The sequence below is a fragment of the Fukomys damarensis genome, unplaced genomic scaffold (genome assembly GCF_012274545.1).
Source record: "Fukomys damarensis isolate Sample0158 unplaced genomic scaffold, DMR_v1.0_HiC HiC_scaffold_35, whole genome shotgun sequence".
NCBI lineage: Eukaryota > Metazoa > Chordata > Mammalia > Rodentia > Bathyergidae > Fukomys > Fukomys damarensis.
This window is the reverse complement of record NW_022900947.1, coordinates 3,269,421-3,294,354: the sequence shown is the minus strand read 5'-3', so window position 1 is coordinate 3,294,354 and position 24,934 is coordinate 3,269,421. Positions and strand designations below refer to the sequence as shown.

General features: G+C 52.0%; 1 protein-coding gene across 3 annotated transcripts in view; it reads left to right on the top strand.

Moving 5' to 3' along the window:
- The window catches only part of Tbc1d14 (TBC1 domain family member 14), a 78,398-nt gene that overhangs the window by 19,571 nt on the left and 33,893 nt on the right, over nucleotides 1–24,934 (top strand). For 2 of the 3 annotated variants that reach the window (XM_010641787.3, XM_033758916.1), the window contains exon 3: nucleotides 20,472–20,592. In XM_010641787.3, coding sequence (XP_010640089.1) covers nucleotides 20,472–20,592 — 121 coding nt within the window. Of the gene's footprint in view, nucleotides 1–12,882; nucleotides 13,046–20,471; nucleotides 20,593–24,934 lie in introns of those variants that run through there. The other variant, XM_010641789.3, reaches the window with a different exon arrangement.

Below are 24,934 nucleotides of genomic sequence, written 5' to 3'. Positions count from 1 at the left end.
GACACGGTGTGTGTGTGTGTGTGTGTGTGTGTGTGTGTGTGTGTGTGTGTGTGTGTGTGTGTATGTGTGTGTGTGTGTGTGTGACTTACACACTCACCATGTATTCCCAGGGGCTGGTTGCAACTCAGGTTGGTCAGCTGCCTTCCAAGACTCTCTGCTGTATAATTTTAGGCCACGCTGTCTTCCACATGGAGCTCAGTGTCCTTAGAGAGACGCTGGCCCAGGACTTCCCAGTGAGCCCTATCAGGCTCCTTCCAGAACCCTTTAAGGGTTAAATCTGTGTCAGACCCTCTGGAAGCACAAGTGGCTGCATTGCAGCAAGACTTTGGGTCATAAGTTAAACTGAAATTCCAGTCATAGCTCAAATTGTTCGTATGTCAGACTGGCTGTGATTCAAGGGTCCACTGTATTTAAATTTAATTAAAATCATATAAAATGGGGCTGGGGATTTAGCTCTGTGGTGCCACCACTTGCCTCGCAAGCCCACGGTCCTGAGTTCTATCCTCAGTACCAAAAAACCCAACCAACCAAACAAACAAATTACATAAAATGGAAATTCAGTAGTCACCTTCAGGCAGGCAGTGGCCACCTTTGGCTAGCGGCTGCTGTGTCGGATGGCTTGTGTTTGTGCATCTCTGTTACTGTGGGAAGTTCTGTTCCAGCGCTGGGCTAGTGGACAACCTGTGACTGCTTTTAAGCTTTCTTGCCCCTGTGATGTATATTAAGAGTGGTGCTTGGTGGGTGGCAAGGGAACCCTAATTGAAGTGGGTGAAGGCAGTGCTGTCCTGGGACAGGGCAGGGTGAGGGGAGGTGGGGCAGCGGCGAGGGCTGGGCCAGCACGAGGGACCACGTACAGGGCGCTGGGTAGAGCAGAGGGCCCAGGTGTGCTCTAGGCGGGAGCAGGAGTGTCCGGGACCTTCAGGGTTTCCTCCATCCATCCCTCCTGAGCCTGCCAATGGCCTTGTCTCCCTGAGTCTTGATTTCCTTATGCCAGAGGTGCAGTAAGGGACTTTGTCACGGCCATGGTGTGCTCTTGCAGCAGGCGTGCTGACTGTCCCTGCGAGGTGCCTGGTCCCACCCTGCTGTCACACAGATGAGTGAATGCTGGTCCATGCTGACCTGCCCGACAGACGCACAGCACAGCGGGAGCCCAGTGAGAGGCTCCCTTGCTTCCCTGTGGTTTGGATGCAGGTCCTCTTCCCAGCTGGGTTCATGATCTCTTCCCCTCTGCGGAGATCAGGAGCCTTGGCTCTGTCTGAGGAAGGCAGATTTGAGTCCAGCATCGAAGTTCCTGCCACTGGGTGGGGAAGGCAGGCGCTTCTGGTGTGAGGAGGCATGAAGCAGACCAAATCAAGGCCTCAGTGGCTCAGTAGCCACACTCAGACCTCTTTCAGGGCCCTGCCCTGGCTCTGCAAGGCGTGACTGTCCCTTAGCAAGGAAGTTTGGGAGAGCAGGAAATGGCAAATACACCTGCCTTTCTGTGTCAATGGGATCCCCTCAGGGTTGCTGGTGCCGGGACACAGCACACCCTGTCTTTGCGGAAACCCCGCTCAGTGTTTAGTGTGCGCACCCCGCTGATGTCCTGCCAGGGCGACATTGTGGTGAGCCGGGAGGGGCAGTTCGGGGCAGCGCAGGGGACAGGGAAGCCGCACTCAGGCCTCACCGTTAGAACGGCCTGCCCTCCCTTTCTACCTGGACAGTGCTTACTTCCTAGTTTAGACATCTTGCTTTCAAACAGGAACTCGCCCTGTTCACTGTAGCTCACCCTGAAGTCTCTTCTGTGCATGCTGTATTTTGACGTGGACCTGCATTTTACTGGATTGCCACATAAATCAGTTCCTGTTTATGTTGAGGGATCTGGGTTTGTAACCAGAGTGGTTTCAGTTCCAGCTTGTGCTCTTTGTCATGAATCACTGCGGTTTATCTCGGGGATCTTGTGAGGCTTTGTGTACAGGAGAATCACGAGGCATTGATTGCATAATGGACATTTGGGCCCCTCAGCAGCCCAGGACTCTTGGTGTTTCCTCTTCCTTTCCAGCAAGAGGTTTCAAATCCAGGCCATGTGTGCTGCAAGTGTTTGGTGTGAGGGGCTGGATTGGAGTCTTCTAATGCTATTTAGGTTTAGACCTCCTCCTTTTCTTTCTCCACTCCTCTTCCTCCTCATCCTTCTCTTTCTCTTCCTTCTCCACTTTTTGTTTTCTTTTTTTGAGACAGTGACCTGCTGTATATGCCAGGCTGCATTTAACTCACTGTATAGCCTGGGCTGGCCTTGTACCCTTAGCAATCCTCCTGTCTCAGCCTCCTGAGTGCTGGGATTACCCTGCACTCCCATGCCTCTAAGGGGAGGAACATGGGGGACAAAAAGAGGGGCCTATTCTGTGACTTGAGCAGGTGGGAGGAGCCAGGTGTGAAGAAGGTGGGCAGCAGGCGTCTCCGGGCCTTCCCTCAGCCCTGGTGCTGGACCCCCTGCAGTCTGCCCTGGTGCCACAGCGCAGAGCAGGGCAGACATGGGACTGTAGCGGGGGTGGTGGCTGCGCAGTGCCCCAAGGTGTGCATCCTGGATCCATGCCCAGCTCAGGGGCTGGGGACAGGACCTGCGCCTAGGACAGGAGGAGACTGGTCGTACACACCCGGCTGCAGCATATCCTGTAACTTCTTTTTTTTGTTATTTTTTGTTTTGGTTTTTTTTGAGACAGGGTCTCACTACATAGTTGAGACTGCCCTGGAACTCACTGTGTAGCCCAGGCTGGTCTCCAAATTGCAGCTATCCTCCTGCCTCAGCCTCCCGAGTGCTGGGATTACAGGTGTTCACTACCATGCCCGAGGTATCCTATAACTTCATAGAATGACGCCTTGAGCTGACTAGCTGAGCCCACGGCTGTCACCTGCAGAATGTAGTCCCAGCTGCCTAGTGTGGCTCGGGGCACCCTGCCTGCCTCTGCCATGTGTCCCACCTCCCCAGCTCCTGCAGTGGCCCTCAGCCGGCGGCACCCTCCTCTCCCCTCTGCCTGGTGAATACATTCCCATGTGTCCTTTACAGCACAGCTTCAGCAAGCTGTGGCTTCTGGAAAATTCTCATCACCCCCAAACCTTCCCGAGCCTCCATGGGTCCCCCAGTCTGCAGCCATTTTTGGACATGGCACTGACCACTCCCCCTGCTCCAGGTCTGGGTCATTCTCTTCTATGAGAGTTTTTTTCTTTTTGGTACTGGATATCGAACTCAGGACCTTACACTTGTGAGGCAGGCAGCAGCACCATTGAGCTAAATCCTTGGCCCAGGGTCACTGTCTTCTAACCTGTGCCCGTGTTCATACAATCTCCCGTGAGCCTGGGGAGAACATAAATCTAAAAACAGTAGGAAAGATAGCAGGGTGTGGTGGCACACACCTGTGATCCCTGAACTCAGGAGGCTGAGGCAGGAGGATTGCCATGAGTTCAAGGCTAGCCTCAACTACATAGCAAGACCCTAGCTTGAAAAACCAAACCAAAACAATAGGAAGGAAACCTGGGACCCTTAACTTTTAAAGTTTAGGTGTTTTCCTTCTAACTGTATTGTTCTGGATATTGAGAGCTCTCCCCAACATCAGGACCCACATCAGGCCACACTGTCACAAGGCTTCCAAATGCACCTGTGGGTCCACAAAGCTGGAATGTTCTACTGAGGTTCCTCTCTCTCTTTCTTTCTTGACTTGCATACATTCCTTAAAGCTTCTTTTTAGGAGGCATTGTTTAAAAATATACAGCAAAGTTTTGGCATCGTTCTATTTTTGTTCTTTCTACTTTTATATCTCCTATATGAATTTTAAACATAAAAATAAGGGCTGTTTTTTCAGTTTGGTGTCCTGTTTTCTTTCTTGCAGGAAACATTTCCCTGCCTAATTTCAGTAGTCCCTACCCTAGTAAAGTTTGCGGTACTGTATTCCATCTTGTGAATCATCTCCCTGCCCAGTGGTGAGGAAATGGTTTTGTTTCCACTATAAGGTTGTCAGTGTGCACCGCAGAGCTCGGGGGTCCAGGGCTGCCTGTGTTTTTGTTTTTTGTTTTTTTTTTCCCTCAAAGTTCTTCATTGAGTTTTTTGGTACATTTTAGGTACACAGCACAGTTACGTTCATCATTAGGATCTTGTACTCTACATGATGTATCTAAATGTTCTTATTTTTCTCCCCCACTCCCCTGCCTTCCCTTCACCCCCTCCACCCTTCCCTATTTACAAAGACTTTGTTTTCACATTTTTTCTCTCCTCATGTTTTTTCTTTTCCCTTCTTACCTTTCCTCTACTCCTCCAGACCATTTCTACCTATTACACAATATCAATTATACATTTTGATCCTTATTTACACTTTTAGTTTTTCACATTAGAGAAACTATTCATTATTTACACATGTGTCCTATTAATTTCACTTAAGAGTATGGCCTCAGTGTGCATCTGCTTAGCTATAAATGTCTCTAGTTTCTCATTTTTAATGGCTAAGTACTACTTCATTTTATTTTTTTAAAGAAAACACATCTTGGGCCGGATTTAGCTCAGTGGTTCTGCTGCCTGCCGTGCAAGCACAAGGTCCCAAGTTCAATTCCTGGTACCACACAAACAAACAAAAAACAAAAAAAAATGCATTTTAATCCAGTCTCCAATTGATGGGCAATTGGGCTGTTTCCAAGCTTCAGCTATTACAAACTGTGCCACTATAAACATGGGTGAGGCATTTGGCTATGGTATGATTCTTTTAATTCTTTTGAGAAGATACCCAGCAGAGGAATAGCTGGGTCAAATGGGACCTCTAATCCTAGTTGTTTGAGGTATTTCCATATTGATTTCCACAGTGGTTGCACCAGTCTGCACTCCCACCAACAATGGAGAAGGGTTCCTTTCTCCCCACAACCCCACCAACATTTGTTATTGGTTGATTTCTTGATGGCAGCCATTCTTTCTGCGGTGAGGTGGAATCTCAGTGTTGCTTTCACCTGCATCTCTTGAATGAACATTTTTTGGTATGTTTGTTTGCTGCTTTTACTTCTGTGTCTGAGAAATGTCTGTTCATTTCATATGTCCAATTTTGAATTGGGTCTATATTTGGGGGTCTGACTTTTAAAGTTCTTTATACATTCTAGATAATAGACCTTTGTCTGAGGAACAGCTGGTAAAAGTTTTTCCCACATTGTAGGTTCTCTTTTAGCTCTGTTGGTGATTTATCTTGCAGTGCAGAATCTTTTTAATAAATAAGATCCCAGTTGTTGATTCTTTGTGTCAGTTCCTGTGCTACTGAGGTTCTGTTTATAACGTCTTTTCCTATGCAAGTGTCTTCGAGAGTTCTACCTAACTTATCTTCCAGCAAGTTTAGGGTTTCTGTTTTAATATTTAGATCTTTAATCCACTTGGATTTTAGTTTAGTACATGGTGAAAAACGGGGGTCTAGTTTTAATCAATGGTGCTGGAAAAACTGCCTGTGCTCTATGACCAGTTCCACCACCCCAGGCCAGCCCTGACTGTCCTGCTAAGGGTCACAGCCTGCTCTGCCGCATCCTGTCCTTGGAGGGTGACCACTGGGCCTGTTTTATGGCTGAAGGTGCTCCCAGGCGTGGCCAGTGGGCTGCAGAAATGGCCCTGGCCCAGTTCCCGCACAGCCTGTTCTGCCTGCTCACGTAGCACAGACTCCAGCTTCTTTCGTTCCCGAGGACACTCTGTGGCGGGCCTTTTCCACACAAGAGGACGAGATCTGCGGGGACCTGGGCAGAATGGCCTGGATGTGCTAGTGGCACATAGCCTGGCCTCAGAAGCCACCTGGGCCAGGCTCATGTTGTGAGAGCTGTTTGCAGTTTGACTTTGCTTTAGTGAGCAAAATGTTATTACAGTGGCTTAGAGCAAACCTAAAAGAAAGTAATTTACTGTTTGCAGAAACTGCCTCAAAGGAATTATCTTAAATCCCTATAGATTAAAGCATCAATTAAAGACATGAAAAGCTTGGGAAGGAAAACATGAATCAGTTAAGGAGCGAAGCTCTCAGACTGAGGTACACAACAGGATTGTTTGGGAAATTTAAAAAGATAGGTGTCCACATCCCATTCTCAGATGAAACGTGATGGCAGGGCTTTCAGCCCCCGAGAACGGTGTGTCAGGAGCCAGAAGGGAGCCCCGCCGAGCAGCGAGGACCCTGCATTCATGCGCCGGCTTTCCCATTGCTGTGTGACCACAGGCCAGGGTGTCTCTGAATTTCCTCGTCTTGGAGGAAGGTCACGCCTGAGGACAGGACAGGACCTGTCCTTCTGGTTGCTGGTGGTGCAGGTTCTTGGTGTTGGCATGGTGCTGAGCGATGGTCGATTCTGACCAGAACCGGTGTGTATACTGTTAGGGCTAGGTGAGGGGAGCCACACAGCCCTTTGTGCTTTTTACTGATGGGTGCACAGATGGGCAGGAGCCGCCTCCCTTCCAGATGAGAAGGCCTGGTGGGTTCATTTCCTGCCTGGGTCCAGGAGCCTGGCTGTGGAGCTGGGGTCTGAGCCTCGGTGCACTCTCCACACCAGACTGTACCTCTGAGGTTTCCAGCACCAAAGGGACACAGCAATCTCATTTCTCCCCCAAAAGGTTGTTCTGACCCTAGACTGCTTGAGATCTGTGTTGCTTACAGACTTAACTAGTGACTCTTCTTTCTGAACTCAGAACCTTGTGCTTGTGAGGCAGGTGGCAGAACCGCTGAGCTAAATCCCAGCCCTTCCCTCTTTTTCGTAATATTCAGTTGGTTATGAAGAATAAATTAATCTCCTGCCTCAACACCACAGGCCACTGTGCATGGGGACTTCCAAAACTGTGTGCCTGAATAACCTTTTGCTCTTTATAAGTTCATTATCTCAGGTATTTTATTATAGTGATGGGAAGCTAACATAGCATCTGACTTTATTTAGAAAAGACTAATTTTATCCCAGACTTCCAGCTTAGGAGTCATCTTTGACTCCCCTCTTTCTTTGATCCCAGTATCTGATGTCTCAGAAAAGTCCTCAGTGTGCTCAAAATATCCAGTACTGAGTGACCGACTCAATGACTGTTAGAAGTGATTAGTTCGGAGTGGTAGAGCCATCAGCTCAAGCCATCTGAAAGAAGGAGAAATTGATTGTTTTATGGCACTGTTGAAAAATGCCTTGAGTGTAAAGATGGAGTTGGCTTCTGTTAGTCATTCATGAATCAGGCAGCATCCTCTCTACAAAGGGAAAAGGCTTTCTCCCAAGCTGACAGTGTGGGTGGGCTCTGCAGGCAGAAAGGGCTGAAGAAAGCAGAAACAGGAAACAGAAACCAAGTCCTCACTTCACTTACTTTCCTCACAAGATTGAAGCCAAAGGGGCTTTCTCACGCCCTCTCAGGTTGGTTCCTGTGAGTCTCTTGGGGGTTTTGTTTTTTGTTTAATTTTTAATACTGGCCTGTTTCTTTTTTCTTTTCTTCTTCTTTTTTTTGAGACAGGGTCTCATCTTGCAGTTCACAGCGGACCTCCTGCCTCCCCATTGCTGCGATCACAGGTGTGCACCCCCATGCCCAGCTTGTTTCTGAGTTCAGTGCGATTGTGTGACCCAGCACGAGTGCCTCCAGTAGGTGTCGGGGCAGTGCAGGAGCTCAGTCTGAAATCATGGCCTCTTTCAGTCTTAGCGTACCTGTTCCTGGGATGAAAACCACGGTGCTCTTAGCTGACCAAAGGTCAGTGCTGCCTGCTGCCAGGTCCTTTCTGTCCCTCACCACCCACACCCCTGGTGAGCCCAGCCTAACTGGTGTCGGCCCAGTGCATTTGCCGTGTGGACAGCGCAGTCCAGGGCTGTGACAGGATCCTCACAGGATGATGAAGTTATGTGACACTTTAGAATGTGAGGACAACCAGTTGTGGTGGCACACTCCTGTAATCCCAGCAGGAGGCTCTCTACAAGTTCAAGGCCAGCCTGGGCCCCACGGCGAGACCCTGTCTCAGAGAGCCAAGACAAAAATGATAAAAAATAAAATAAAATAAGAGGACAAAACCTGATTGTTCAGGTGGTTGCTAATAAGTTATTGCCACTTTAAGGATAAACTAATTCCCAGATTTATTTTTCTCCTCAGTAAAATGTGAGTAGTAATATCTAGCTAGTAGAGTTTTTGTGAAGATGAAAGGGTAGATATCATAGGAAAATAGCTATTGTAGTACCCGGCGGGGAGCAGTTGCCTGATAAAAAGTTAGCTCCCTTTCCTTAGCCTTGAATGCTGCATTTTGTTTTACCAAAACATTCACTGGTACATTTTCGATATAGGTGGTGGTGACATTCGTCGTAGGGAATTTGTACCAGTACATGATATATTTTGCTTCTTTTCCCCATTACCCTGCTTATGCACAGAAGCTTTGTTTCCTCTTTTTCCATTTTCAGTGTTTTTCTTGTCCCTTCCTTCCTTCCTTCCTCCTTCCTTCCCCCCTTGGTTCCCTTCCCATTTCCCGATATCCGTTATACATTTTAGTCCTTATTTCTTCTTTTGGCTTGTCACACCAGAGAAACAGTGAAGTGTTTATTTATTTTATTTATTTTGGTACTGGTGATCCAACTCGGGACCTTGCACTTGCGAGGCGGGCAGTGGCACCACTGAGCTCCATCCCCGGCCCCAGAAACAGTGAAGAATTTAAACATGTGTGTCTGATTTATTTCACTTAGGCCTGGGGATGTAGCTCAGTAGTGCCGCTGCCCGCCTCGCAAGTGCAAGGTCCCGAGTTCGATACCTGTACTAAAAAGTAGTGTGGTCTCAAGGTCCCTCCATTGAACTATGAAGCATGTCCTCCTTTATGGCAGAGTAGTACTCCACTGTTTCCAAGATTGAGCTGTTACTGATAATAAGGAGTAATGCCCTTAATTTCTCCAGCTCTGTTTCCACATGGGAATGTTTGAAGGGGACTCAAGGAGCTTGGGAGCAGGGAGAGCACCAGATTTGCCGAGGAGCCAAATTACCTGCCCAAGCATGGGCTCAGAGGGCTAGGAAATCCCCTCCCTGGGCTGAGGTGCAGTGAGCCGGACAGCTGGGCCCGGTGGGCTGTGGCGTGCACTGGTCAGGCCGACCTTGGCACCTCCGGGCATCCCCGAGAAAGCGTCGCCAGTCCCGGGGGGCCGGAGCCCAGCCCTCGCCCGGGTTTGCATGCGCCAGTGTCGCTGTGCTGGCCACCTGCTTGCTGCCCCGCACCCTGCGCTCAGCTTCCCTAGCCTGGACTTCTCAGGTGAGTCTGCATTTTTCTTTTGCCGCCCTTTCTTTGCGTTTCCTTTGCTGTCCCCTCCTAACTTACGGTGGGGTCTCCTTTTGTGAACACTCTCTGGGGTCATCTTACTGGTCTGTAAGTGTGACATTCTCTGTGTGTACTGCACATGCCCTTCCTGACTGTGGCTTACTTTTAACTCCGTGAATGTTTCGTTTTGTTTTGAACACAGCTTTTCTTTTCGAATTTATGGCCTGTGTGCTGGAATTTCTTAAATGGCAATGAATTCCAGTTTGTAAATCTTTGCTCTCTGCGGTCCTTCCTTTCTTGGCTGTTTGTAAAATGCACTGTTACCGTGTAAAGCTTTATTGTCGTGCCATTCCTAACCGACTCCGTGTCACTTGTGAGCGCCCACGCGCGAGAAGGCGGAGCAGGCGGTGATTGTGCAGACCCTCCCCTCTGAGCCCCGGAGGCTGTCAGGTGACCTCTGCGTTCTGTTGTTCTGCTCTCCTTGTGTCGTTCCACTCACTCCGCTGACAGTCTGCTCCTTCTGACCCTGTAACAGATCTTGGCACCTCTGAGGCTACGCTCCTCTACTCTGTCTTCCTGTGAGGCCCTCTTAGCTTTTCCTGGCCCTTTTCATTTCCATATGAATCTCACCTTCACAGAGGTGTCTAGAGCTTTGTTTGGGATTCACTGAACATATAGGTAAATGTTTACCCTGCAGGCTGTGATCCCTGGCTGTGGTGTGTTCCTCCATTGATTTAGGAGTTTTTCATTATAGCTTTTTTTTTTGTTTTTCCTGTGTAAAGAAGGTCTTGTGTTTCTTTCATTAAATTTATTTGAAGATACTGTTAGTTTTTGATGGTTTTGCAAATGTCAAGGAGCGTAGGTTTGATGTCCTCGGGTGGTGTTTACTGGCAGTGCAGTCAGTTTTCTTGAGCAGACCCTCACTCCCACGGTCTTGCTGAATTCGGTTAGTCTAGCAGTTTACCTGTAGGTTCTTGTGGATTTCTCAGAAGAAAAACATGCCATCTGTGAGTGGATTCGTTTCTTTGAGTCCTTCTGTGCCTGGCCTGTTAGTGTGGTGCTTGCTGTGGGGTCCTGTTCACTGGACTCCTTGCTTTTTACTAGATGCTTTCATCAGATTAAGGATATTCCTTTTTTATTCCGAGTTTTAAGGATTTTTAACAAAATCATGTGACTGTCTTGCATTTTTTCAGGTTCTTTTTTCAATGTCTGTTGATGGTTATGTATTTTCTCCTTTTTTTTTTGAGACACAGTCTCACTCTGTAGCCCAGACTGGCCTTGAACTTAGTGATCCTCCTGCCTCAGCCTCCTGAGTGCTGGGATTACAAGAATGCACCACCACGTCCAGCTTTCTCCTTCATTTTGTTTGTTTGGGACTAATGTATTTTTCTAATGTTAAACTGACTTTGCCTTCTTAGAATAATCTTAACTTGTTCACGATATGTTATTCTTTGCGTTCACTGCTGATTTGGTTTGCTAATGTTTTGTTCAGGACTTTGCTGTGGTTAGTATTCCTAAAGGTAGGGGCTGTGACTTTCCTTTTCTGATGCAGCGATCATGCAGGTCTAAGTGGGTTGTTCTTTCTGTTCTCAGGAGTTCTTATAAGGTTTTTCTCCGGCAGCTAAATAAACCTTATTAGATTTATTAGAACTGAGAACTGTACACCAAAAAGTCAGCTTTATTGTATCTGAGTTAAAAGAAATAAAAGTCCTCAGATCAGGGGAATTTTAAAAATGTGGTCCCCAGGCCAGGGACTTATTAGCTCAGTAGTTCTGCTGTCTGCCTCGCAAGTATAAGAGCCCAAGTTTGATTCCCGGTACCAAAAAAAAAAAAAAAAAGTCGTCTCCTTCCCTCCCCAGCTCCACGTTAAATGACCCTTAAAGGGGTGTTATGGTCTGGGTCTGGAAGTCCCCCAAAGCCTCGGGTGGTCATAGGCTGGATCCAGAGTGTGACACTGGGACTGATTCATGGGGCAGTGCTAGGTTCAGGGGCACTGGGATTAAGGGTGTGAGTGCTGCCTGCCCTAAGTAGCCTGGATGGGATAAAGAGGCAGAAAGACATGCGAAGGCCTCTTGTTGCATTTTGCTGCCTCCCCTCGTCACCTTTGCTGCCTTGTATGCTCCATGTTTGCTTTGCAAGGCCTGTTTGTCATCTCAGCTTTGGAGTCGGCCGACTATGGACTGAACCTTCCATGAACTGAAAGCCAAATAAACCCCTTCCTCTCTAACTTTTGGTGCCAGGCATTTCGTCTCAGCAACAAGATGAAAGTAACGCAAGAGGCTTCAGAAAGTCCTGGTTGAATGAGATTTTTTCATAGTCAGTGATGCCACAGGTGCGCATGTCGAGTGACCTCAGATGTCTCCTGGTAGGTGTGCAGACGGAGAGAGGGGAAAGGTATGTTCTCTGAAAGAGTCTGTGTATTTCTTCCTTCAGTGTTTGGAAGACTGCACCAGTGAGGCCATCTGGACCCATAGGTTTCTTTGTGGATTCTTAAATTATGGATTTAAAATCTTGTTGTTGTTGTTGAGGTATGATATAGAGGGTGTTGCTGTCAGCGCTGAGGAAGGAACTGGGGAGCTCTGGGGATGTGAAGCTGAAGGCCCTGCATCATCGTAGGGGAACATGGGCCTGGGAGGAGCCTGGAGCTGAGGCAGGACAGAGCCGGGGGACCGTGGCCAGCATAGCCGCCTGGTCCTGTGGCCCCACCAGGGGAGGGCTGCTGCACCTTGCACAGAGGGGCCTGAGGAGGGAATGGGACCAACCACTTGGGCTGTGTGTGGACACAGTCACAGCAGGTCTCCCGGAGTGTCAGAGCCACCCAGGGGCTGGCTTCCCAGGGGCCCTGCTCTGAGAACACTGGGCTGGAGTGGCTGTCCAGGGATGCAGACGGGGTATGCAGGGCCCCTCCTGTGCCAGCCGCATCCTGTTCCTGTCTTATTTTTTATTGCAAAAGTAATATATGCTTGATATACTTTTTTAGACAGGGTCTTGCTATGCAGTTCAGGCTGGGCTTGAACTCTCAGTGATCCTCTGCCTCAGCCTCCCAAGTGCTGGGATCACGGGTATAGCCTCCACTCCTGGCCTTGATTTACTTTAAAGCAGTTCAGGACTGGGAGGCGGTCACAGCACCTCCTCTCTCTGCCCCTCACCTACTCTTCCCAGATGTGGCGCCAGCTGACTACACCTGCACACAGACATAGACGTGAGATTATTCTTGTCACGGGTTGGGGAGCCAGCTGTGAGAAAGAGGCCTAGTGGGCTCGTGCAAGAGATTAGTTTCCTAGGGCTGATCGTCAGCACATGACTGAATGATGTTGGCTCCAAGGGCACCGACCTGTGGTCGCTATGACCAGGTTTGGCTTGTTTTCTCCTTAAACACAGATTTGGATTGTGAATAAGGGATAACGCTCTGCCCATCGGCAGTTCTCGTGTGGATGTTGGACAGCGGTTTGCAGGGCCGTGTTGGTGGCCCACAGTCAGAAGTGCCCATGCATTTGTGACTGTCACCTTGTCCATTGCTGCTTACAGCAGAGTTCTGGTGCTGTGGCCCTGCCTAGGAGCCGGGCACTGCTGCCCAGGCTGGGCCTGCCTCCAGCCTGCCTGTGACTGGAGCCCGCCCGCCCGCCCAGCCCTGCTTTTCCACTGTTCCGCCCCCTCCTGCTGCCTTCTCCTCCCACACTGTGCCAAGGAAGGGCACTGCCTGTGTCCCAGGAGCTGTGGCTCAGCAGGAATGTGGCACAGGGAGGGCCAGAGCTGCTGCGGCGGGCCCCGCGGAGCTGTGTGGTCACCGTAGGCACCATGGCCGTCTCTCCTGCGCTTCTGTTCCTCGACAGGTTGGTGCTGCTGCCTCACCTTTCCCGGGTCTGTCCCTGGAGGTCCTTGGAGCGGGCTCTTTCTCACATGTCAGGCTTTGGTCCCTGGGTCAGGCAGGGCATCCTGGTGTCCCTGTTCAGAGCAGGAAGGTCTTGCTGTGGGGGCCTCCGGGCTAGGCTTGACACGCGTGTGTGTGATGTCATGGCACACACTGAAACCTCAGGCTTTCTTGCTACCTGTTTCCCATGGGTGAGATACATCTTCATCACACAGGGGCCCAGCTGTGAGAACCAGGCTTTGTGTGGCTTGTGTCCGTGGTAGTGGCATGAGTGACCTTTATCTCTATTCTCAAAGAAAGGTCAGAGCCAGCGTGGATGTGTGCGGTGCGTGTCGGTGTCAAGGGGGAAGTACTCCCAGTGAACGAACGGGCTTTCGCAGGCTCACTCCCGTCTGCTCTGTGCTGCAGGAGAGGCTGGGATTTATGTGTCCCGGAGAGGGAATTCCCTGACCTCTTCCTGTTTGTCTGGTGGGGGCCGCACACAGTGCGTCTTTCAGGGCTGTTGGGAGTAGGGAAAGGCCGGGAAGGGCCTGGGCGGCCTGGAAAGGCGGCTGTGACTCACAGGGGTGGACAGCTTGGCCCGAGCCAGGCCGCTCTGGTGGTGGCTGAACACGGGAGTGCCACTTTGCTCCCGCTTGCGTTGGTGCCAGAATTCACTCACAGTGTCCGTCTGGGAGATGGCAGGAGCAGCGAGCCCCAAGTCACTGTGGACTCTGCGGGGCGGCGGACGGAGGAGGACTTGGCGGCTGTTTCTCAGGCTCTGAGGAGCTCTGAGAAACGGAGGAGTGTCTGTGGCTGGTGGAACCTGCTCCGCCAGGCCGGAGGAGCGTCCTTCCCTCCCACATAGTCCCAGTCGGGGCTGGTGGGGCGTGGTGGGCGATGCTAGCAGTCTTGTATCTCAGAGTCCCAGCTGCCCCTGTTCTAAGTGGACAGCAGTAGTTCTCTCAGCTCCTCAGAAGACTCCGTGGAAACGCTTCCGCTCCACACGTCTGAGCGTTCTGCGTGCCCCGAGCCTGGCCATTGAGTGGCAGGATCTGTGCACCCTGTGGGGAGACGGCCCAGATGTCAGGCATACCCCTGCTTTACCCGGGGGTGCTCCCCAGCCGCAGGGACCCTCACGGCCCCGCACAGTGTTCTCTTAGCGGTCAGTGCTTCTGTTTGCCCCTGAAGTCACATTCTGTGGATTTGGGTATCTCTCAAAAGTCAAGTCAGTAGGCGCAGAAGCCCCGGCACCTAACAAAGAGGATCCCTCCCTTGCAGCAGTCCTTCGTCTCAGCATGGGCAGGACTTGGCCGCAGGTCCTCCCTGGAATTTCATCAGCTATGGGCAGGCAGTGCCAGCTGATGCCGTACCCCGGCTTTTCACACCCCGGAGACGGCTGGACTCAGGGCAGTATCTAGACCTTCACTTGTTCCTAATGTTTTGTTCATAAAGAGGATTCCCCAAATTGTATAACCTTCAAGGGCCCCAAAACCTGGACCAGCCTCTGCAGACAGGTGCTGGGAGTGCTGAAGTTGGAAGTGGGGTGGAGGGTTGGGGAACAGAGCACCCCCACCTCAAGCTGCTGTGTGGCTGGCCACTGGCCGGCAGAAGAACAGGCCTGGCTCCCTTATCCATGAGAAGCCAGAGCCCAGCTTTTCCCGTGATTTCTAGATTTTAAAAAGTGTTTGATAGGGCTGAGGATTTAGCTCAGTGATTCCGCCGCCTGCCTCACAAGCGCCAGGGCCTGAGTTTGATCCCTGGTACCAAAAAAAAAAAAGTGTTTCACAAGTACTAATTCCCACTTCCGAACCCCATGTCAGCAGAGCACACAGGCTGTGGTGAGCCACCTCTGCTGATGGCCCCGTGCATACCTCACACGGCGGGACCGAGCAGCGAGAGCACAGCTGGGCCGCCTGTGCCTGACCCCACAAGGTCTCATGGTGGCCCTAGGAAGACGTCAGTGTTGTCCCCACTTAGACGAGGACTGAGGCGGCTCCTGATGAGCTCAGCACCGCTGGCCTCCCAGCCTTCATTTCTCATCTGGACACGGTGACACAGCCGCCTCCCGTCTTGGGGCTTGCTTTTCTAAAATTCGTGCATATTTACAGTGTACAGTAAATCCATTCATCCTGGGGACTCACACAGCTCCTCCCTTTCCTCCATCCACTTCTCTCTGCCCATCCGCAAAGGCCTGCCTCCTCCTCTGGAAATTGTGGGAACTCGGGGTGTGGCCAGGTTCAAGCTTGGGGCCTTCTCGCCTCCTGGAAGGCTGGCTGTGCCTCACCCCTTGACTGCCACGGCAGGCGATGCGGGAATGAGGGTCACCAGGGAAGCTCCTGGGCACGTGGTTATCTTTGCCTTTTCCCGTTCTCCTGGGTCCTCCGCGATGCCGGCGCTCTGCCTCTCCTTAGAAGCTGGGAGTGGAATAGGAGTGTGTTTGCACACAGAGTTGGCTGTGTTTTGCATGGGACGGAAACTGAGAAACTCATGGCCTGTGTCCGGGAGCAGAGTCCCTGTGTCCCCTGGCACCTGCCTGGGGAGGTGGGTGGCCTTGAGGACTGACCTGGCTCCCAGGCCTTTTTCCTGGGAATGCTGTCCCCAGCTGTGGTGATGTTTGCAGTAAATACCTCAGGGCAGTGGCACCATGCCTAGAACAGTGCTGATATGGCCAGCATGCATTCGAGCAGATAATATGCATTTAGGTCATTAAATGTTTGAGCAAAGGAAGGTGAAACTTGCCACGCAGAGACCCTTCAGGGTGGACTTCTTCCTGCAGCCCTCGCTCTCTTCCAGTGGGTTGGTCCAGGGCCCTCCTCTCCCTTTTGCCTGCTGTCTCCTTGCCTCTGTTGGGAGGGGCCGCTGGCCTGGTGATGAGCCGTGTTTGCCATGTGCCTGGGAGTAGACCGTGGCTTAGAGTTGGCCAGAGGAAGCTGGGCTTCTGGCTGTTTTAGGAGCTGTCTCCTCACCCTCTTGTTGGGAGATCCCAACTCTGTCATGAGGGTGAAGCCCGCAGTGCTACCCGAGGCCTGCTGTGCCCTGTAGGGTGGGCCGCCCACATTCTGAGCTCCCCAGGGCCAGGCATGGCTTCCAGTCTTCCTATCCCAGCAGCAGCTGAGTACAGTGGCTGACAAGGTCAGGGCCAGACAGGCCTCGCCCGGATGGCGGCCGTAGGGCACAGACTGAACTTGCAACCAGCCCTGCTGGCTGCCTTTCTGTGCCTGTACCTACTTGACATCAGGTGAAGGTCTGTTGTTGGTGGCTTCATTAGAAATCTTGGTGGGTGATGGCTCTGTCTGGGCCTTGGACTCCATCGGTGCCCCCTCATCCTGTGTGGAACTGAGTTGCACATACCACGTGCCAGGCCAAGCAGTAGGTGCCAGGTGCTGTCCTGTCCCACTGGTCAGACCCAGCCCGGGGAGGTGGAAACGAGGCTCAAGGACGTGACTACCAGGGTGGGGCTCAGAGCCCTGCCCCCCGCATGGAAGCCCTGGGCCTGCATGTTTCTGCCCCACTGCCCAGCTTTCCTCCCCCGGGAGCCGGGTGGGGCCTCGTTCCCAGCCCACACCCAGGGAGGATCCTGGCCTAGCAGCCTAGAGCTGTTGACTGTAAACCCCATGGGGCCTCGCTGTAGCCTCCTCAGGGTCCTTCGAGGCACAGCATTGGTTACCCTGCAGCACAGTGATTCAGTCTTCCAGATTGTACCGAAGCAGCTGAATAGACCCATTTCATGTCTCTCTCCAGCAGGCTCTTGCCAGGGGAGCATCACGGAACAGTTTGCCTTAGCTTTTGACTTATTGCGGCATCTTGCTGATTTGAGGGGTGAGGATAGGAGTGGTACAAAAGCATTTCATTTTCTAGTAGCAGAAACTCCTAGTTTTGCAACCTTTGAATTATTTTTAAAAGTAGCTGGCTGTGCCCCTAACCTAGCACTAGGAGGCAACAAATGTGTCACGAGCTCTTCTGTTAACACACCTCGGCCTGCAGTAATGGTGGGCCTGGGTCTGCAGGTGAGGGGCGTGGATGTCCCGGAGGTTTGGAGCACTCCACCACTCCGCCTGGCCCTTACCCCTCTGAGGTGCTTTATCTGCTTCCTGCCTGGTCAGACCCTAGGAACTCAGGGAGAGGAGGAGGCCAGGGAGTCTGAGAGCTGACTCCCATGCGCGGTGCTCTTTACCATCCGGGGGTCCAGTGTGTCAGTGAGTGACCTTGCTCCAGGCGCCAGTGGCACCCTGTGCTTGTGGCTGGCACTGCTCAGTGTGTGTCCCTGTGAGCGGCTTCCTGTCTTCCCAGCTGAGCTGAACGGCAGGCTCTGCGTGCCGTTGTCTCTTCTGAGTCTTTGCTGTGGAGATGAAAGCCAGGGACGAATGTCACCGTGAGCCTTGGGCCCCTCCCTCTCTGAGGCTGTACCCCTCAGGGATCAGCCTTTGGCCTTGCAGATGGGGGCGCATTATCCTTGGCAGCACCCACCGTGGCTGCTTCAACAGAACTCTGAGATGATGCTGAGAGCTAATGTGGTTCTGCACGCCTTTAAGCCCAGCACTGTGAGAGGCTGAGGCAGGAAGGTTGCAAGTTCAAGCCCAGTCTGGGCAGCTTAGTGTGAGACCTGTACCCAAATAAAAAGTAGAGAAGTCCTGGGGATGTAGGTCAGCGCAAAGGTCCTGGGTTCAGTTCCCAGTACTCCAGGGGAGAAAACAAAGGTGCAGGGTAGTTGTGTGGACGGGTGGTGGGGGGCTATACCCACTCAAGTCACCTCAGGAGCCCCCCAGTCTTATAAGCCACGTCTCCTCAGAGCTCTGCGCTTTGGGCTCAGCTAAAGGCGGCTGTATGGGGACAGTCCCCACGCTCTGCTGCTCATTCAGCCTCTGTGGGAGAAATGGCGGGGGCAGGCGGGGCGGCTCTGTGCTGGGGGCCAGGGGTGGGCAGGGCTGCGCCAGACCCTTCACCTCCCCTGATCGTCACGTCATCTGTTTGGGGAGCAGGCTGTGTGCTGGGACCCAGGGGTCTGGTGCCAGGCCGCGTGCCACAGAGGGCAGAGCAGGCATGGGTGGGACCTCGGGCTCAGGGTTTGGTGGGCCGAGGAGCTCCTGGGGAGCAGCCACAGAAGGCGAGGGTGGCGTGGGAGGATGAGCAGTGGGCAGAGATGGAGGAGTGGGCAGGGCGGTGGGCCTGGGCCGGAGGCCCTGCGCACCTCCATTCTACCCGCCTACGCAGGAGCTTTGTCCTCCACTGGGGGACGCTGCTGCATGAGGGGTGAGGGGGCAGGACCCATGGTCTAGGACCCCAGGTGGCTCTGGGAGCCCCGCTGACATGGACAGCTTGGGCAGGTGGAGTGTGTGGGTCCTGGGGGCTGCTGGCCATGCAGATGGACCTCCTCCAGCCCAGGGCACTGAGTCTGTGTGCCTTGGGTCTGCAACGGCATGTGGACCAACAGCTGTCTGTCCCTGTGCTGCCTGCAGGGTGCTTTCCTCCACCACCGACCAAGGGTGCCCGAGGGTGCCCTCCCGCCTTATCTGCTTCAGCTCCTGCCTTCCCTTCCCTTCCCCAGTGCTCTTGACTGTGCAGCAGCGTCCTTCTCCAGAGGGGCAGCAGGCGTGAGCTTTTTGTGAATTCAGGTCTAGGTGTCTGCGCCCCCTGTCTCTGGACATCGGAGGTTTTCACCCCTGTCATTGCGTAAGTCCTCACCATGGGGAAATCACAAAAAAATGAAAGGCCCCCAGCTCCTGAGAGATCAAAGTTCATTTCTTGAGAATGTAAATAGAAATTGCTTCGGGCTATGAAACCCTGCCAAAATGGTTTCTATTTTCACCACAGAAGAAATTTGAGAACACAGTGAAACTTTTCTTTTGAAAGTTCTTGAAACTTTATTTTGGTATAATTTCAAATTTACTGAAAAGTTACAAGAAAAAATTGTAAGAGACTTCTACGTGCTCTTTAGACAGCTTTTTTTTTGTCCTTGCCTTATATATGTATTTTCCCCATACTAGAAGAGTAAGTTGGAAGTATTGTATCCCCTTAGCCCTCCCTGTGCCAGCATATTGCCTAAGAAACAAGGATGTTGGCCGTTTTGTGACAGAACCTCGGTGTCAGTATCAGAATCAGTGAATCTCACCTTAATCTACCCAGGCCATTTTCAGAGTCTAGAATTGAGCTTTGTCAACTGCCCGCGACCCCAGAGCCCTTTCTCCTCCGAGGCCTGGGTGCAGTGGGATCTCGCTGGTTCGCTCCAGTGTGCGGGACCCCTCGGGCTGTGTGCATGGGCACTGTTGGGGTGCACACGCAGTCACCACGGCCAGGCCTGCTCCCTTCGAGGTGGTGACATCAGCTGATGCACTAGGCTGAGTGGAGTCCCCAGGTTTCTCTCCAGTGTGGAGAGGACAGTTTTTGCCTTTGTAATTGACAATTTGGGGGAAATGTTTTCAAACTGTGTGAAACCCTGCTCCTCCTCCGAGTGACACCTCCACTGCTCGTTTCCCTTCTCCACTAGAGTATTACTGGTGTGTCGCCAGGCTCTGAGCCCCCCCCGTTGTTTATACATACTGATCAGTTTCTCTCTGGGTCATGGGTTTCGGGTTTGGGCAGTGGGTTAGAACCCACTCCTCTTGTTACCTCAGTGATGAAATTCTTCCCAGTTTGGCCATCTGGGCCTTGCTAGCCGGGCTGCTTCTGCGGGACAGGGCCTGTGTTTCTGTGAGTGCCCCTCTGGTCCAGCACAGCACAGCTCGGCCTGTGTGTCTTCGCGGGCCTCAGGCCACTTGTTCTCAGGGACAGCCTGCACAGCGGCTCCGGGACAGCATCTCTCTGTGCTGGCAGCAGGGATTCGTGTCATGTGGAACACTCTTGGGAGAGGAGACCTTGTGACCTCACGAATTTTCTTTCTGTGCTACTTGAAGACTTAAAATAGATAATTCAGATTTATCTTTCAGGTAACATAAACTAAGGGGAGGTTAAGCACTGAAGCAGCTTATTCTTAAATACTGTATATCTGAAATTTCCATCCGTGGACCATGGGATGACGTCTCCTTCATTAAACACAGGAAACTGAGGCTCCGAGAGGTTGACGTACTGGTCCAGAGTCACACAGCTAATGCATGCGTGAGCCTGGGTTTCCATTTAGCACAGCCCACTTTTACAATACCCTTAGCTATCATGTGACGCATTTCCTTACTTGGAATTATGGAATTTGTGCATGTAACGTTTGAATGACAAAAAGTTTATTTCTGGTTTAAGGCCTTCCTCCTGGTGAATAATTCTGTCTGTGAAAAGCAAGTCTGAAGCATTAGAGTACGTGGCTCACCCCATAGCCCCTCTCCAAGGGAAGTTGACGTGTTTTACTGGAATGATTCGGCTGTCCTAGTGTTGCATTAAATACCCAGAAGTTCCCTAATCCTTTTATTTTCTTCCTATAGGAATTTGCTTGCTAGAAAACAAAATGCAAGACTTGACAAACAAAATGACTTGGGATGGAAGTTATTTGGAAAAGTACCACTCCGAGAGAATGCTCAGAAAGATTCAAAGAAAATACAAAAGGTATCCCAGATGCTGATGGAAGTGTGCTGTTGTGTGGGCGCAGCGCCGCTTTGTGAAGCCTGCAGGAGGAGCAGTACCGTGGTTCTGAAGTCATTTGCATGCCAAGTTCCTGAAACTCACTTCTATGTTGAGAATATCGATGAATTTAACCTTTTCTTTCCTTATAGCTTGTCACCTGCACACCTGGAGGTTGAGTTGATTCCCTGACCTTAGATATTTACAACTTGACTCATTTATTTAGTTTTTGAGTAACAGTTACAGATGTGTTTACGATCAGATATTTATTGTGCCTGATATGAAAGCATTCTCCCACAGGGAGTTGAAATCCTTCCGGGCTGCTCCGGAACAGGCCCTGTAGGACCCCTCCTCCACACTCTGCAATTGCCCAGTTTGGAGGGATTCAGGGTCGGGTCAGGCTGCCTCGCTGCGGATGCAGGTGTCACGCCAGTGGCTTGAGGGAGGGCCCAGTGCAGGTGCATGGGGTGCCATGGCTGTGAAATTCTGTCTGTATGAAAATGGAGCAGCCCTGGGAAGACCTGACTCTGAGCGCCTTCCGACAGGCAGTCTGCTGCAGGCTGCGCTGTATTGGCCCATCTCAGCCTTCCCCCTCCGCCCTGGGGTTTATACTCTCTGGACGCAGTTCAGTGATCACCCCGGGGCCGGCCGAACGGGAGGCCTCCTGACTGGCACCGGGGCTGGAGAAGGGAGAAGGCACCCCTGGGAAACGGTGCAGGTGCAGGCCAGTGTGCGAAGAACCTGCAGGGGCCAGAGGGAAGCTGGGCAGTCATAAGGGATCCTTCCCATGTGCCTCGTCACTGACGGCCCTCAGTGGCTGTGACATCCACCGTTCCCTCCGTTTACCAGAGAACCCTTGAGGACAGGCTGGGTGACTTGTGTGGGGCTGCACAGCTGGGAAGTGGCCCAGCAGGACTGGGAGCGGGACCGGGGCCTCTCTGAGCTGCAGGCTTCTGCAGCAGGCGTGCAGGCCCGGCCTAGTAGGTGGGTGGCGTGTGCGAGGGCAGGGCCAGCAGCCAGTTCTCTCCCAGTGTGGTCTGCAAGCGTGGCCAGGCTACACGGGCCGTGAATGCTTCTCTGTTCCCCAGGGCAGTTATCCAGTCCAAGAGATGCTGTCAGTCAGTGTTGGAACCCACTTTTGTAGATGGTCATGTTTCGAATTGGAGTCACTGCAGAGGCTTATATACCAGCATACCGCAGATTATCAAGATGGGATGAGTCTGTATGCTAAACTCATCTGTGAACTTTCTAGGAGACCAAGTAGCTCTTCTCTTGTAAGGTTTTAGGATGTAGCTCAGCAGCATAGCACCTGCATGGCATTAGTGAGGTCCTGGGTTCCTGGTGCAAAAAAAGGAAAAAAAAAAGTAACAAGTACGCTACACAGTTGTTCCAGTAGTTCTTAATATCACTTGTATTGTATCTGAATTTCTTTATCTTTAGTATCATGATTATTTCATTTGTGATTTTAGTGTGAACATGAATCATGTTCTTGACCTTGGAGCATTTTTCTGGTCTCCTGGAGCGAGTGTGCAGTTGCTCGTGTAACATGATCCCATAGCTGTTGCTGTCCCTGTGGGTCACCCAGACCCAGGGGACCTGGCCTTCTCATGTCCGGTCAGGCAGGGACCTGCGCTGTGCCAGCCGCTGTCCAGGGACCTGGCTCACAGCGCCCGCCTGTCTGCCTGTGGGGTCTAAGAGCAAAACAGGAAAGTCTTGGGAAGCTCTAGTTCTTTGCTTTCTCTCTTTGAATTTTTTTTTTTTTTTAATTTAAGAGAAGCAGCATCACATGGTTATTTAAAAACATGGACTTTGGAGTCTGATGGGTGGGGTTTGTGTCCCAGCTCACCAGAGTCTGGCTGTGTGACTTTGGGCACGTTACTAAACCTTCCTGAGCCACACTTTCCTCATCTCTAGAAACTGGAGAAAAGTGGAGTCTGCCTCTCTAGATGGTAAAGAGTGAAGGAGGAAAAGCCTGTCATGGGCCTAGAAGAGGGTTGATGTGGGCAGTGCTCAGGCGGGTCAGGTGCTTGCCCGGCACCGGGTGGCTCCAAGGCACAGGAAGTGGAGCACAGTGAGGGCGGCTGGCCCTCTGGCGCCCCCTGTCTCCTTGTTCTGCAGACACCGCTCCCTCTTGGCCAGGTCGCAGCTGGGCACAGGACACCGAGGTGTGGGGCAGCTCTGGGCCTGGGCTCTAGCAGTGCCGCCTCCTGCCTGTCGGACCTGGGCCAGGCGTCCCCCTCAGTCCTTGGCTGCTAACCGGGCTACCGTGCCCATTCTGTCTGCCCGCTCGCTGGAGTGCGGGCAGTGTGGCGGATTTCTGCCTGTCCCAGCACATCCACGGCGCAGTCAGTTGAGGAGAGGCTGTGGTGCCTCTGCTCCATCAGCTGTGAGGGGCAGAGGCCCGCATGGGGTCCCTCTTCCGACTCCAGGGTGGGGACGCGCTGACATGACACTGTAGTTATCTGTTCAAATTTCATAAACATTTTGGAAATTATGTCTCCTTTTTCCTACAACACTGTGATTTGAGAGAGCTTTACTTAACAGAGGAAACAAAAACGATCATGGTTGAGAGAATCATACCAAAGTCTGGTTCTCAAAGTGTGGTCACCAGCCTGGCGACATCGTCAGCACCGCCACCTGGTGTCTGTGAGAAACTCGGGCTCTCGGACGCCACCCTGCCTCGGGGCTGAGCTCTGGGGCTGGCTGAACTGGGCTCTACCAGATGCTACCGGTAATTCCGTGCACCACCGTTTCCAAACCCATTTCGAAGGAAGACTTGAGGGGGACACAGTCATCTTTGTTACTGCAGGTTATACAAGAGGCCAGAGCATGCGGCCGCGCACACTCTGGTAACTGCTGGGGAATGAGGAGTCCAAGAATGAGGTGAGGACGATGGGCCTGCTGGGCTGCCCTCCTCTGGGTTTGGCTGTCCTGGGCTCTGGTCGGATTGGCAGGGGCGCGACGCTGGCTTGTGAATAAAAGGCGGCCTTCTTTCTTGGATTCCTTGGCCTTTTTGTTTGCTCCACAATTTTGAGCTGCTGACTAGATCCATCCCAAGTGTACAATGAAGGGCAGGCAAAACTTGTATGACCCTTGTCCTGGCCCAGAAAGGACCGTTTTAAGAGCCAGGCATGGTGGTGCACACCTGTAATCCCAGTACTCAGAGGCTGAGGCAAGAGGATTGCTGTGAATTTGAGACCAGCCTGGGCTACATAGTGAGTTCCAGGTCAGTCTCAATGACATAGTGAGACCCTGTCTCCAAAAAATAAACAAAAAAAAAGAAAGAACATTTTAACAAGTGACTGCACAAATAAGTATTTGCAGCTGCGTCACATGTCATGAAGAAGTCCAGAGTGCAGTGAGCCTAGAGGGACACCAGTACCACCAAGCACATTTTCCTGAAAACGTCTTTTAGGTGATGGCCAGTTGCCCAGTACAGGGTTGCCTCTCAGAGCTGCCTTACTGCCCTCCAGGCCAGCCCCTTTCCTCCTCTCCAGTTTCCCTGCAGCAGCGCCCCAGCTCCTGCTGCCCCTCTCAGATATACCCCGCCATGGTCCTCCTGGGGGGTCTCAGTGGGATTCCTGGGCACATCAGCTGCACCCTGTGTCCGGGGGACACACCTGAACCTCGAGTCTTGGTACCCAGCCGCCTACAAGACCTTTAGGAGATCATTTTGAAAGGGTGAATGTGAAAGTATATAGTTTGAGCAGAGGTCGGAGGTCAGGGCTGGCTGTGTGGAGATGTTTACAACAGTCTGTGAATCTTTTAGACCCTGTGGACATAGGCATGAGTACCTGGCAGTACTGTCAGGAAACCAGGTTGAGTAGAAAGTTGTCTTGGATGCACCTGAGGAGGCTGCTGATGGTGGCAGTGATAAGACAGGCTTACCGTCAGGGTCCTGGATAAAACGCTGTCACATGGGCGAAGGTGAGGATGTGGCCTGCTGTGTTTGGTTTGTGTGACAGGAAAGTCTTGGGCAGTCTCCTGGGATTTCCAGTCAGCTGTTTGGCCTTAGAGACCACCCCCTCCCCTGGGAGCTAAACATGGCATCGTTCTCCTCACCCCTGGGTCCTGAGAAGTCCCGGCAACTCAGAGGGTCTCGGGCATCACAGGTTGCAGGAAGAGAAGGTCAGGGCAACTGGTGGGAGGAACTGGCTGCAGGCCTAGAGGCAGATTTAGAATAGCAGCAAACTGCCTCCAATTTCATCTGTGCTTAGGACTGTAGAAAGTGGATTTGACTGACCTTACAGAAATATAGAGAACAGGCACTGGTCCCAGGCACGGAGGCTGAGCACAGTGCGGCCTGTCTTCCCCGAGGGCATGGCTA